The 13597-nt window shown below is 41.0% G+C and overlaps 1 protein-coding gene across 9 annotated transcripts in view; it reads left to right on the top strand.

Annotated features, from left to right (window-relative positions):
• shank3a (SH3 and multiple ankyrin repeat domains 3a) overlaps positions 1-13597 on the top strand; it is a 292611-nt gene that overhangs the window by 165217 nt on the left and 113797 nt on the right. For all 9 annotated transcript variants that reach the window (XR_015850861.1, XM_088339875.1, XM_088339876.1 and 6 more), the window contains 2 exons: positions 1433-1596; positions 12875-13056. Coding sequence is in view for 8 of the 9 variants with exons in the window: in XM_088339875.1 (XP_088196001.1) it covers positions 1433-1596; positions 12875-13056 (346 nt within the window). In the remaining variant the exon portion in view is untranslated. The remainder of the gene's footprint in view (positions 1-1432; positions 1597-12874; positions 13057-13597) is intronic.

Raw genomic sequence — 13597 nt, 5'->3', positions numbered from 1 at the left:
AGAGTTTAACATTAATAAATCGATGGTGTGGAAGTGGCGGAAGCATGAGGATGAGCTGTTTACGTTTTACATTTTACAGTTATTATGTTATTGCTTTATTGTTATTGTTTTGCACTTGTTATTGTTTTTGCACATTACGAGTGTCACTATATTGCGATTGCACTAACGTTTAATTTACCATAACAGTATCAGACGGTTTTTTGCGTGTTGACTAAATGGAGGGAAAGTAAAATGTTATGCCTTGCTGTTGTTCAAAGATGTTAAAGATGTGTCATGAAAATGCTTTACCGCAGAGAAAATAATAAAACAGCTGTTTATTCATTTTGGGAGGGAATACAATTGTGGAAAGCTTGTTTGTTATCTATTAATAAGGTTTGAATGACCTATCTGACTGTTTTGTTGACATTCCCTTTAGCACGGCACCATCTAATGGTTGAATAATGTAACTACAGCCTCTACTGTAGCCAAGTCAAGTCAAGTCAAGTCACATTTATTTATATAGCCCTTAATCACAAAAATGTCTCGAAGGACTGCACAGGATTACAATTACAAAATTGCACAATTACCTGATCTTGAACCGGCATGCACTTATAACGCCTTATAATGCGGTGCGCCTTATGAACGGAAAAAGTTTTAAAATATATCATTCATTGAAGGTGCGCCTCATAGTGCGGAAAATACGGTAGATTAAAATAACCAACATGAATTCAAGTGCTATAGTAAACAATACAATAAAAATAGTATCAATCAAATAAATTAATGAAGTACATGTAGCACCAAGTAGAACAATGAAGCCCTAATACTTAGCTTAACAGCCTCTGCAAGCAGAACAAGCTAGCCCAATAACTCGAACAAAGGAGACATTGCGTATTGTAGCTGGTGTATCGCACCCTTTTTAAGGGAAACATGCTTTTGATGTGAGGCTAGGGGTGCTCCTCCTTTTCTGTGTTTTCATAGTCGTTAAGGCTAAGCGACATTTTCGATCTGTTTCATCCATAAACAACTTTTCACTCGCTGAAATTGAATATGGTCACAATGAGGCGGCTACATTTGATTGGTTAAACATGGCAGAGCCTGGCAGAGTTCTGCGTCAAAATAAATTAGTCTTAGCGGAGACAGACAGACGCGTACCAACTTGGAGGAGATTTATTAAGTTACGAAGTAACGACTTCAATGTTGCCTAATGTAGCGGTGTAAAAGTACCGTTTTTTTTTTCCTTAACAAATTTCAAGTAAAAGCATTGGGATTTAAAAATACTAGAAGTACAAAATGTCCAAAAAATTACTCAAGTAAACATACTCCGTTACTACCCACATCTGATCATGAGTTATCATGTTATGTCAATTGACAGATGGAAGCAGACAGAAAACCTTAGAAATAACCATCCAAATGAATTTGAATTGACAAAGTAATCGTTTGCTTTGAATTCCAGGGTCGCCATGTCGAGTTTCCTGACAGCAGCCTCCAGAGCACAGGCAGCTCCAGGTCTTCTCATTCTCGCTCACCTTCTTTGCATCACTCGCACGATGACGACAGGCCGGTGCCCAGACGCTCACATAGCCACGGCTATCCTCATGGAGATCGGGGAAGGCTCAGGTCCGTCATGCTTACTTTGGCATTTCTGGCTGAAGATATGTGTTTAGGTGCGCATGTGCATGTAAAAGTATTGCCTTAATTGTTTTCGTGTCAGTAAGCGCCAGTCATGCATGAACTACCTCATCTGTGTTGTACACTCTAGTCAGGAGCAATTTAAAAGGAAGGCAGGATTTGGTCAGGCTTAGCACGTTAGCCGCTACCTGGCCTAATTGGCCTGATGTATGCGCAAAAGTGAGACCTTGTTTGTTGGTTAAGCTTTAGAGAATAGAAGACCAAGGTCAATGTGCAAACAAGGAATTGCTCTTTAAGGCCTTCGTGCATACCATTGAATATTCTCTCCCTTGTTTAACTTCTTGGACTGTTGGCCCGGTTTGGATTGGATGCTTTCGTTAATTCTTTACGTGCAGTGAAGTTCATGTCTGTTGAGGCAAAGTCAGATTTAAGAATACATTTATCCTTTTGTTTAGCAAGAGCAAGAAGAAATTTATGAACTGTGGCATGGAAAAAAAGAGCTTTATTATCTTACCTTGACTAAGAAATGAAGTCTCGAAGGTGCTTCTTTTGAACAAAAGAATCAAAAGATAGGTAGTCTTTCAAAAAAATCTATGCAACCAGGAAAAAATGCAGGGTTTGTACAAGTGCTTGACATTCTCGAAAATGCTTTAACTTTAATGTTGTGTTTCCAAGGTTTGAAAAGTGCTTACATTTTGGGTAAGCGTGGGTATATTGTGTACACTCTATTCAAATTGTTGCCATGTTTCTCAACAAGTCTGGTTAAAAATAACTGCAACACTTTTCTCTGGTGGCTTGGCTTTTCCATTGCATTTCTTCTCCTCCCATGATCAACTACTGCTGGCATTAGTTTGTATGTCATGCCCTATGAAGCAGCATCGCCCCCTAAGGGTCGTGCCCTAGAGGACACGTGCATTCTGCACCTTAACAGGGCACAATGATATGTGTACTAATGCAAGGATTACGTAGGCCATGATTATTATAGGCCATGCAAAAAATGAAGGTAGTGCTTGGTAATTGTAATGGGAAGAACTTCTTGCAACTGAAAATGTAAGCTACATATTATTTCATTTTAACCCAATCTGTCTGGGGAGAGATTTGTCACCGAAACACATATATTTGCGATTTACTCAAACTTCCAAATATCATCATGTCTTTTTATTAATGCATACTGTATGTAAATTGCAGATACATTTGTGGCTCTGCAAAATACATGATTCACACTGGATTTCTGTTTTTAATGGTCCTGGAGAAATTGGAAAATTGGCTTTGAAAGACTTTAAGAAGTTCTTGAAATTGGCCATGAAAAAGGTGTATGAAGCCTGAATATTACTGGATGGCTCGACTTACAATTAGCTTGTCAATACTACGGCTAATTCTATTGCTTAGGGCAGAGGTGTGTGCCAAATCTGAATCTTTGGTTTCACTACCGCCCTCATCCATGAGGCAAGAGAATTGCATGCCTCACTGTGCATCTATAGACCCTTAGGATATTGCATACTAATTGTAATAATTATACAATATAGGATACTCCGTGATTCTTTTTTAAATAAAGTTAAATGAGAAAGAATCTTTGATGAGTTTATAGTTTAGTAGACACTCACAATTAGAAGAGTCCACACCAATTAATTTTAAGCTGCAAGGAGAACAGAAGACGGTACATAAAACTTTCACAATGCCAACTTCTAAATAATGATCACAGGCGAGGCACTGCCTCACTTGCTTTCCCTGACTGCACATCACTGGTACGGAGAGAAGCCAACATATTTTCATGTGAGCGTAGCTAAAAATAGTTTGATGGTATTCTGCATCGCTGTCCTTTGATTCAAGTATCTGGACGCCTGCTTGAGTACTCAGAGTGAGGATTCTAGTCACCTGCTAAAGCAAAACAATTGAACATTAAAAAAAGATAGCCGTAAATGCCATCTTGTGATATTTTCACATTGAACATTGGGTCATGGCCGTTTGCGCTAGGGCGACGATATTGACTCATCTGTGTGTTAACCTGTCGAGCGCCCTCTCCTATCCAATCAGGCGCATTATCATCCGTGTGTGATAGGACTCATTTATTTGTAATTGTTAAGTCAATTCTGATACGTTCTCGAGACTGAAATAAGAGAGGATACTCTTTGGTCACGCCTGTCGCGTGTTTGGCAGACAATAGCGTCCTCGGCTTGGTAGTAATGCACGTGTGGGTAGCGCTTACCTCGAAATAATTGGCATAATGGGTTTAGCTTTGCTTCTTCAAATGGTGTGGTCAATGTAGTGTGAAAAATGTACCATTACACTACTTCAGTCAGATAAGTCCGTTTCACCTTACTTCCTGAGCTGTAATAAAAATAAAAAACATACAATTTCTGTTTTTTGAGCACACCCAAACCCACAATTTAAAAAAATAACCCAAGTCAATTTGTTTTTTTGTTTAAACTATATCTTCCGAAACACTTCTCATCTTGTTTTAAACATTTCCCCAAAATGTAATTGTATCGTCATTTGCTACTTCACGCTTTGTACTTTGCGGCCTCAGTACATCACTTGTTAAGAAAGATCCTGCGATTCATTACCCCTAATCGCATAGCGCTGCAAAGGAGGGCCGGCAGAGAACATTTTTGTTGGTCCTATAATTTTGGTTAAAATAAACTGCACTCATGTGCCTCCAATCCATTAATCCGTATCATATATTGATGTGCAGTTCTAGCCCACCCAAAATAAAGTGCAAAGTGCTATAGTAAACAATAAAATAAAAAATAGTATAGCCGCATTCCATTATCCCCCTTTACCATTGCAGAGCCTATTGTTTTTTCCCATTCAGGCTGCTGAGGTATGCCATTGTGGCCCGCCTTAACTGAACTGTATTGTTCTGCCCATGATCCATTATCCCCAGTCGACTATTGCTGAGAGTGGTAACCGAGAGAATAAATTCTTGTAATGCGTGGCCTTTTTTTTCTTCCCGCTTAATATGAACTGCACCCGTGCGGCCACTATCCTTTTTCCCTAGTGGACCACTGCTGCGAGCGTTGGCGGTCAAAGCCCATGTAAAAGAAAAGGTGGGGTTTTTTTGCAAATCTGGTCCCATTTATCTGTGTTAACCCACATCAAAAGTGTCCTGATCTTGCAGATCTGCCAGTCTCTATCTGTTACCAAGATTTGGTATAAAAATGTTTAAGTAATTGAGAATGAAGACAAGGCTCTTTAAGTGGATCTTGTTTGGTTTGTGGGTTGTTATTAAAAAAAGGGCACCAAGCAATAACTTTGGGTGCTTCTTGGAAACTGCAATCTATCTGGACCTTTAGAGGAAATTTAGCTCCAGCTAAGCAATTCCTTACTTTGCAGTTTCCATTAATGTTGCTCATAATAGCATCATAACATAGTTGCGTCACTTCTGACGAATTTTGTCACTTTTTCTATGGTCATCGACTTTTGCTGTCATTACAGAGGCAGCACAGAATGTTTTTGTGAGAAACTCACAAAAAGCTGTTCATACATAATGGATCTGGTACCTTCCATTGTTCATTTTCAAAAAAGAAAGGTGTGAAAAAGGAGGAAAAAAAATCACTTATTTGGTTTAACTGGACCTACTGTCAATAGTTTTTGCTTTAACCTGAATCCACTGTACAGGCAAATGTCAAGTATAAGTGTAAAAAGTAATTTACTTAATGGATTCAATCCAACAGAGTTTGGATTGATTTGCTAGGCATTTCCCCACTGATTTAATTTGATAAACTCCATTATAAGCCTGTCACGGACCAGAAACAGACACAGGACCCAATAGCGCTAGTTTACTCAGTTTTATTAATAAAGAGGGACAGTAGGGCTTGCTTCCACAATCCAATGGTTGACGAACAAGAGTAGCAGGTGGCTGGAAACGCGGAAGTGGCACTACCGTGTCGAGCGAGGATGATTGTAGATTTGCAGGAATACTGGTCGTTAGCCGGGACGGGAGAGTGAGGGCGGTAATCGAGTTCGGAAACAAGGTCGGCAACAGGTGTCAGGCAGGTAGCGGGGCAAAACAGGTCGGATGTCGGGACGGCAAAACAGGGCAGAATCGCGTCCAGAAACAGGTCGGCAACGGGTATCTGGCAAAGGAAAACATGGTAGGAAAAATGTCTGAAAGTGAGAGCTTGCCGAGCTAGGAGCAACGATCTGACAGTGTTCTCTTGAAGGCCGGGGTTTAAAAAGAGTCTCTTACCCAATCAGCTCTCCGGGCTGTTGGCGCCAATTGGGCAGTCACGGGTGCCTTGAATCAACAATCATGACATAACCACAATCCAATAATAGAAATGTAGTTCCACCTATATTGTAATAGAATGCTGTAGTCCTTCGCTACTTTGTGCTTCATACACTGCCACCTCAGTGCATTGCAGGTCTAACAATAGTAAACGAGCAGGGGCCCGAAAAGTGAATTTTTGTCTGTTCTGGTAGCTCTTTTCTTACTGTTACTGTATTTCCGCCTAAAAAGAACTGCACTTGTACAGCCGTAGTCTATCATCTCCAATACCATATTGCTTCGAGTGGAGACCGGCAGAAGACACTTTTGTTCTGGACCACCTAAGATGTAATGAAGTTTTGGTCACAATCCATTATTTCTGGTCTATGATCCCTGGTCTATGATTACTTAGAGAAGGGGCAACATAGCATTTTTTTCAGTTCAGCCCACTGAAGCGTTCCACTGTGGCCCTCCTTAAATCAACTGCACTGTTTTGCCCGCTATCCATTATTCTATATCATTCATTATTTTTGACTAAAACGACAGGCAACTATGCAGTCTCAATCTATTATCTATTTCTGCAGAAGACTATTTTGCGGATTTTCATGTATTGCGGGAAAGTTCTGGTCCCCATTGACTACGATAAATAATGAATTACAGTGTCACAGTTGTAATACAAAACTTATTAATAGATACACTTTAAACATTACAATGTTTCTCGATCGTGTTTTCAGTTAAGTACTTTGGGATTCTTAAATGCTCCTGAATTTGAGACCATGCTACCCTCTGTTGCCATCTCCTGGCTTTAAGTAATGATTGCAGCCTCAGTCAGCTCATTCAGGAGTACACAGATTTCTCAGACACGCTAAAATACTTTCCTTTTTCATCTTTTTGGGTGTTTAGGTTGGCGTTTGAACTGTATTTCAAACGTGCTTTTTCTTTTTTTGTTTTTTTACCATTTTAATGCTACACTAACCAAAAATTGCAATGATGAGCATAAAGTCACTCATCACGTCCCCCCCCAATTCTTCTACCTAATGTTTTGCACGCCCCAAACAGTGTTGCTAAAAGTACGATAAAAGCACATGGGCTTGGAGGAATAAAAATTATAAAGGTTCTTTGAACTCAGTTGACATTGGTAATACATACTCAGATGAGAAAATATTCTGATTTCAACCTCTTAAGGATGCTTCTAATGGCACACTCCACCTTTAAATCGTAAAATAAAAAAAGAATAATGGAAAATTTGAATGATGGCATTTGACATTTTTACATCCATGTCACATTCTTCACAGACGTTTTGATTCAAAATACAGTAGATTAATCGCTTTATTACCATCTTGTCCCCATTTATTTTTTTTTGCTTAACACTGAAGCAAATTGTATAATTTATTTGAACACTGTACTAAATGGATAAATAAACACAACAACAAAAACTACAAATGCTGAAATACTGATTTAATTAAACAATTAACTAATTAAAATACTGCATCTTTGGCATTAAAACTCTCTTATTGTGACACTTACACCTTCTTTACCATATCCCTGCCAATGTGCAAGTTGGATTTAACACCAGAATGGCAGAAAAACGAAAACAAGCACTCGGCAAAGGGATTCACTTCCAAAGGCTGCCTATGTCACATTGCGCATCCTGGTGTCCCCTGCTGCCTCCCGTCTCGCCTCACCCTCCTCTCCCACGATTCCTACATTAACATTCGGCAGGCGTCCCACGTTGGTCCCCCACTCGTATACCCCTCCTCAACCTCCCCTAGTAATTGGAAAGCCATGAGCAAGCTGTTGCTGTTCATAGACCGACAGGCAAGAAAGCTCGCTGTGGCCATGTGGGAAGTTGCAGTCTTCTAGAGACTGGAGAAAGGGAGTAATCAGTAAATGAAAGTCATAATTTCAGTGATGCCATTCAATGGATGCGCTGACAAAACGACAGATGTGCTTGAAATACAATATGTTTTTACGTTATGTCCTCATTTAATTCAATTTTGCATACAAACATCACAAGAATATGTTTGGGACTTGGCATTTTGTTGTTAAGTCACATTTATCTGTATATCCCTCACTCACAAAGAGTGTCAAAAGGCTTCACATAACACCATTACTATATAAGAAAACCCCCAAAAATCTTAGCATGAGGAAAATGAAGAAGCCTAGAGAAGGGGTCGCATAGGAGTTAATCCCCTTCCAGGATGACAAGACTCCAAAGGCTTTTAAATGGGCGCCCATAGACAAAACACACTCCAAGTGACAGCAATGACAAGCCTCCAATCTCAAAATCTTTGTTCAAATGATTTCGCTTAAGATTTATTCGAAATTTAAACGCCATTTCATTTTTAACCTGTCAACTCTTTGCTAAAAAGAAGAAGAAAGAAAGGAAACATAATTCCATAGTAGTTTTGACATGCTTAAGGCTCCTTTGTTGAAGGAATGGTCGCAATATCAAAGCAGCCCCTCTCTTTCTCTTTAAATGCAGAGTGGGCACTAGAATCTAATGTGAATCTAATGTGAACAGTACTTGACTGAATCCATGTCACGTAACAAGGATATAATTATGGTATCAAAAAAAAATGTATATGAAATGTTTATAGAGCAAATCACAATCTGTAAGTAAATGTTGCCCAAAAATCTGAAAAACACCATATTTCTGTCTGAGATGCTAATTGTGAAAGCATTCATTCGCACACAACCACAGATGGCTTTTGCTAGTCATTGTTGGCTGTTCCAAAAAAAAAAAAAATCTGAAAAGGAATTGGAAAAAAAACAGTCATCCATCCATCCATCCATCCATCCATCCATCCATCCATCCATCCATCCATCCATCCATCCATCCATCCATTACCTGCACCATTATCCTCAGGAGAGTCACGGGGGGCTGGAGCCCATCCCAGCTGTTCTCGGTCAGTGGGCAGGAAAAACCTTAACTGGTTGCCAGCCAGTCACAGTGCACACAGAGACAGACAACTCACTCGCTCGCTCATTCACACCTAGGGACAATTTGGACCGGCCAATTAACCTGACATGCATGTTTTTGGAATGTGGGAAGAAACCGGAGTGCATGAAAGAAACCCACGCAAGCAAAGGGAGAACATGCAAACTCCACACAGGAAGGTTTGATCTCATGACCTCAGAACTGTGTCGCACATGCGCTAACCACTGCGCTGCCATGCTGCCCAGAAACAGTCATTCAACCTTTAAAATAAAAGTGCACACAAATAAGCTAAGCAAGATCCTAATTTATTTGATAACGATATAATTTTTAGTTTTCTTTATTATTCTGTGCAGCACAATTGTGACCAAATAAAACAAATTGTTTTTAATAAAGCTGGCACCGGCAGAGTGTACTTTTGTCTAGCCTGGTGGCCCTTTTTTTCTGTTCTCTCCGCCTAAAATTAACTTGTGCAGCCGTGATCCATTATCCCCAATTCCCTTATCTGGTGAGCAGGGACCTGTAGAAGGCACTTTAGTCAGGAGAACACTTGTTTTTTTCAATTCAGGATGCTGACTTGTGCCACTGTGTTGTCTGTCTAAAATGATTTGCACTGTTTTGGCTGTGATCCATTATTCCCAGTCGAATATTTCTGAGAGTGGGGGCGGGGAAAAAAAATATGTGCCATGTGTGATGGCTCTTAATTTCTGTTATTTCCACCTTAAATTAACATGACCCTTGGGACCACAATCCGTTATCCCCAGTTGACTATTGCTGCAAGTGGGCTCCATAGAGTAAATGTTGAAAAGGAGGGAGTTTTACGTATTTTTACATAATTTGGGGGGTTGTGGTCCCCATTAACTGTGATAAGTAATGTATTTGACTGTGTTTAATGGGCCTCTAAATTAAAATAGAATTTCAGACAAAGTTGTGCTTTCACTGTTCTCATGACACTGATTTCATAGCAAGCATTTCACGTATTCAGATTATTTTGGGGGGGGCGTTTTCCGGATAAACTAGTTATTTACCCCCTTCTCATTTTCTGTGTTTTTTTGCATATTCATCACTCACAAAGGTGTCAGATATTCAAACCAATTTCAACGACACATAGAAAACCCAAGGAAATACTAATAGCAGTTTTGAAACGTTGATTCATTTTTTTAAAGCAAAAAAAGATCAAAACATATCTGGCTCTATAAGAAGAGGGAATTGCCCCCTGGACCTAATAGCGGATTGGGCTACCTTTGGCAGCAATAATAAGAATGAAATGTTTACGATAGTTGGTAATAAGTCCTTCGCAATGCCGTGGAGTAATTTTGGCCAAGTCTTCTTTGCTAAATTGTTTAAAATCTTCCATATTGGAAGGTTTTCTACCATAAACTGTCCGTTTAAGGTCACATCACATCACATCATCTCAATTGGATTTAAATCCGGACTCTGACCTGGTTACTCCAGAAACTTGATTTTGATATTTTTCAGCCATTCAGAGGTGCTCTTGCTAGTGAGTTTCGGATTGTTGTCCTGCTGCATGTTCCAAGAGCGCCTGAGTTTGAGGGCACAAACCGATGGCCAGACGTTCTCCTTCAGAATCTTCTAGTAAAAACCAGAATTTATTATTCCGTCAACCACAGCAAGTTGTCCTTGACACTTCCGTCATCATACTTTACTGTTGGCATCATGTTTTTTTAGTCAGATGCTGTGCCATTTTTATGCCAGATGTAACAGGCTGCACAATTTTCCCAAAAGTTAAATCTTTTTTATCCGCTTGTAGAAAGTTCTGTAAACTGACTGATGAGTCAAAAATTGAACAGTGAAAAGTACCTTTTGAGTACCATATCTCAAAATACTCAGGACTTAAGCATTTAAAAAAAAAAATGTTTTTGACAACAGAACAGCTTTTGTGTTCATCGATCCATCCATCATCTGCACCGCTTATCCTTAGTAGGGTCGCGGGGGTGCTGGAGCCCATCCCGACTGTCCTCAGGCAGTGGGCAGGGCACACCCTCAACTGGTTGCCAGCCAGTCCCTAGGTTTGAATGAGCGAGTGAGTTGTCTGTCTCTGTGTGGCCTGCTACTGGCTGGCAACTAGTTCAGGGTATCCCCTGGCCACTGCCTGAAGATAGCTGGGAAGGGCTCCAGCACCCCCGTGACCCTACTGAGGATAAGTGGTGCAGATAATGGATGGAGGGTGTACACCAACCCTTCATTTGTTTTGCCTTGCGCAATTATGAGATCTTGCAAATGACTTAGCAAGACACCATCATTTTTTTCTGTGAGCTGCAAACCACCTGTAGGTGCTATCCAAGACGTTATATTTGTTTCTCCAGGCTAGGTCTATTGCATAATTTTACAAATAAAAAGACCAAAGCTCAATTCACTTTTACCGTAAATGATGTTCTTCCGTTTGCACCACTGATTTAGTTGTTCCTATATAAGCCACGCCCCTTCCCACATGCTGCCTTCCATTTGATAATAGTGACACACAACCAAATATGTGCATATAAACTGACCCCTGATTTTATTATTTGTTTTTTATACAGTGGGACCTCGCTACTTCGCGGTTCCACGTTCGCGGGTTCAGAGCTTCGCGGGTCTAAAAAATTATAATAATAGAATTAAAAGAAAAATATATGCGCATATATATATATATATATATATATATATATATATATATATATATATATTTTATATATAATTTTAAGCATTTTTTAAGGGGCGTCGCAACTTCGCAGATTTTCCCTTTTCGCGGGTGGTTTTGGTCCCCATTAACCGGGTCTAAAAAATAATAATAATAAAATAAAATAATTTGAAAAAAAAAAAATAATAAGCATTTTTGAAGGGGCGTCGCTACTTCGCGGATTTTCACTTTTCGCGGTGATTTTGGACCCCATTGACCGCGATAACCGAGGGATTACTGTAGTTGTAAATACATTTTGGATTAGAGTATATACCGTAGTTAGAATTTCTTCTTGTGAATGGCCTACTCTGTACCTCAGACTGTGCCACCGTAACCGTATTTAGTTTTTCTTTGTTAGTTGCAGGCGGATTGAGAGTTGTATGTTATATCATGAGCGAGGGGGGCAGCTGGAAATCAGAGATTGTTGCATTTCATGTTCTGCTTTTAACAAATAGTGGCGTAACACACCATGTTGTAACAACAGCTACAGCACTTGTTACGGAGATAATTAATTGTGTTCCAGGAATATGTTGTAATGCATTATTCCCAGTACTGACAGGGATTTAAATGTAAACATTTTCTATTAATATTACTGATCGACAGGATTATCAATTCTTTTATTCAGGGTCCCTAATTTTGATCATTTTTACAGTGAAAAACCCATTTGAGGAGAATGCGGAGAGCACGTGGTCAGGCTAGTAGCGACGGCAGAGGGATGAATGAAAACTGTAGGTGGAGCTCTGCTTTCATCGTGCATGTAAAGAGATGCTTAGAAGCAAAAGGGATGCCCGGGGAAGGGGGGTGAGGAGTATCAGTTTGACCAAATGGCTTCCAGTTTTTTAACTAGACCCCATCATCCATCCCAGTCAAACTTACCAATATTCACCCACACCCAATTGTGACCACCATTGGAGTGTGCAAAAGCTAGTAGTGCATAGAGAGGACAGGGGAGGGACACAGCGGCAGGGGCAGCAGTTGTAGTGGAGGGATTGGCTGGGCGCTTGTGAGTGAATGCATGTGTGTGGAAGAGGAGTGGCGAAGGCTGAAGAGGAGGAGGGGAAAGGAAGGACGGAAAGAGGCTCCCGAGAGGAAGGAGAGAAGGAATCCAGGCTCCCCCCACCACTGGAGGGATCTGTAGGACGGCCGGCAGGGATACGCCTCCCTCCTCGGAGGGGGCTCCTGCCAACTCGGGATGACTTAGGGGGGGATTCCGATGGGATCTATCGCACCTGAGCGTCTCGGTTCTGCCTCGGATGCTGCCGGGTCCTGTCGGGCGGAACGCTGACGGCTGTCGTTCGAACCTTTTTATGAATCTCTCCCTGTCTGCCACCAAGACCGGGGGCCGGCCACCGCCGGCTTCCCCGCAGACCGTCATGTCCGTGACCACGGGCTTCGGATACCCGCTGCCGGGCATCACCACGGTAACCTATGTGTTTGTTTACAGCCCTGGCTCGGTGCAGCGGGACCCCAGCCCGCCCCACCGCGCGCTGCCGGCGTCGACGGGCCCCCGGGGGCCCAGGAGGAAACTGTACAGCGCCGTCCCGGGGCGTACCTTCATTGTCGTCAAGCCCTACACACCGCAGGGGGAGGGAGAGATTCAACTCAATCGAGGAGAGAGGGTCAAAGGTAAGATGACTCAGACGGTGTGTGTTTTTTTTTTTAAGCTTGCTTGTCAGAAGGGAACAGAGCAAACCATATAAAGTCATATAAAGTGCTGGTTAAGAACCATCTAGCTCAGGGGTCGTCAACGTTGTGCTAGCGGGCACCAGGTATTCTCCTAAGGACAGCTGAGTGGGCTGCGCACCGGTTCTGAAAACAGTTCATTTGGATTTTCTAGTAAAATTATACGTTTGACCTAGTCTATTTAACCCCATTTCCAATAAATACCCTAGTAGTGACAAAGAAACAAGACAATAATAACATGATAGGTTGTTATATCCCAAATGTATATCAAACAGTCAGCCCTTTACGCTTGGTGGAGACAGCTGATCAAGTTTATCCGTCTGTCGCTAAACATGGATAAATGGATCGAGGAATGTAAATTCCTCTTTCCCTTCCACTTTTTTCAAACCAGTCTTTTTTTCAGAAATTTTTATCTTGGTACTATTAAAGAAAAAGTCCAGTGAAATATAATAAAATCAGTAAATTACTATATTTTCATAGGCTA

The sequence above is a fragment of the Urocampus carinirostris genome, chromosome 7 (genome assembly GCF_059441175.1).
Source record: "Urocampus carinirostris isolate Australia breed hairy pipefish chromosome 7, RoL_Ucar_1.0, whole genome shotgun sequence".
In the NCBI taxonomy this organism is placed as follows: Eukaryota; Metazoa; Chordata; class Actinopteri; order Syngnathiformes; family Syngnathidae; genus Urocampus; species Urocampus carinirostris.
This window is presented reverse-complemented; position numbering and strand designations above follow the sequence as displayed.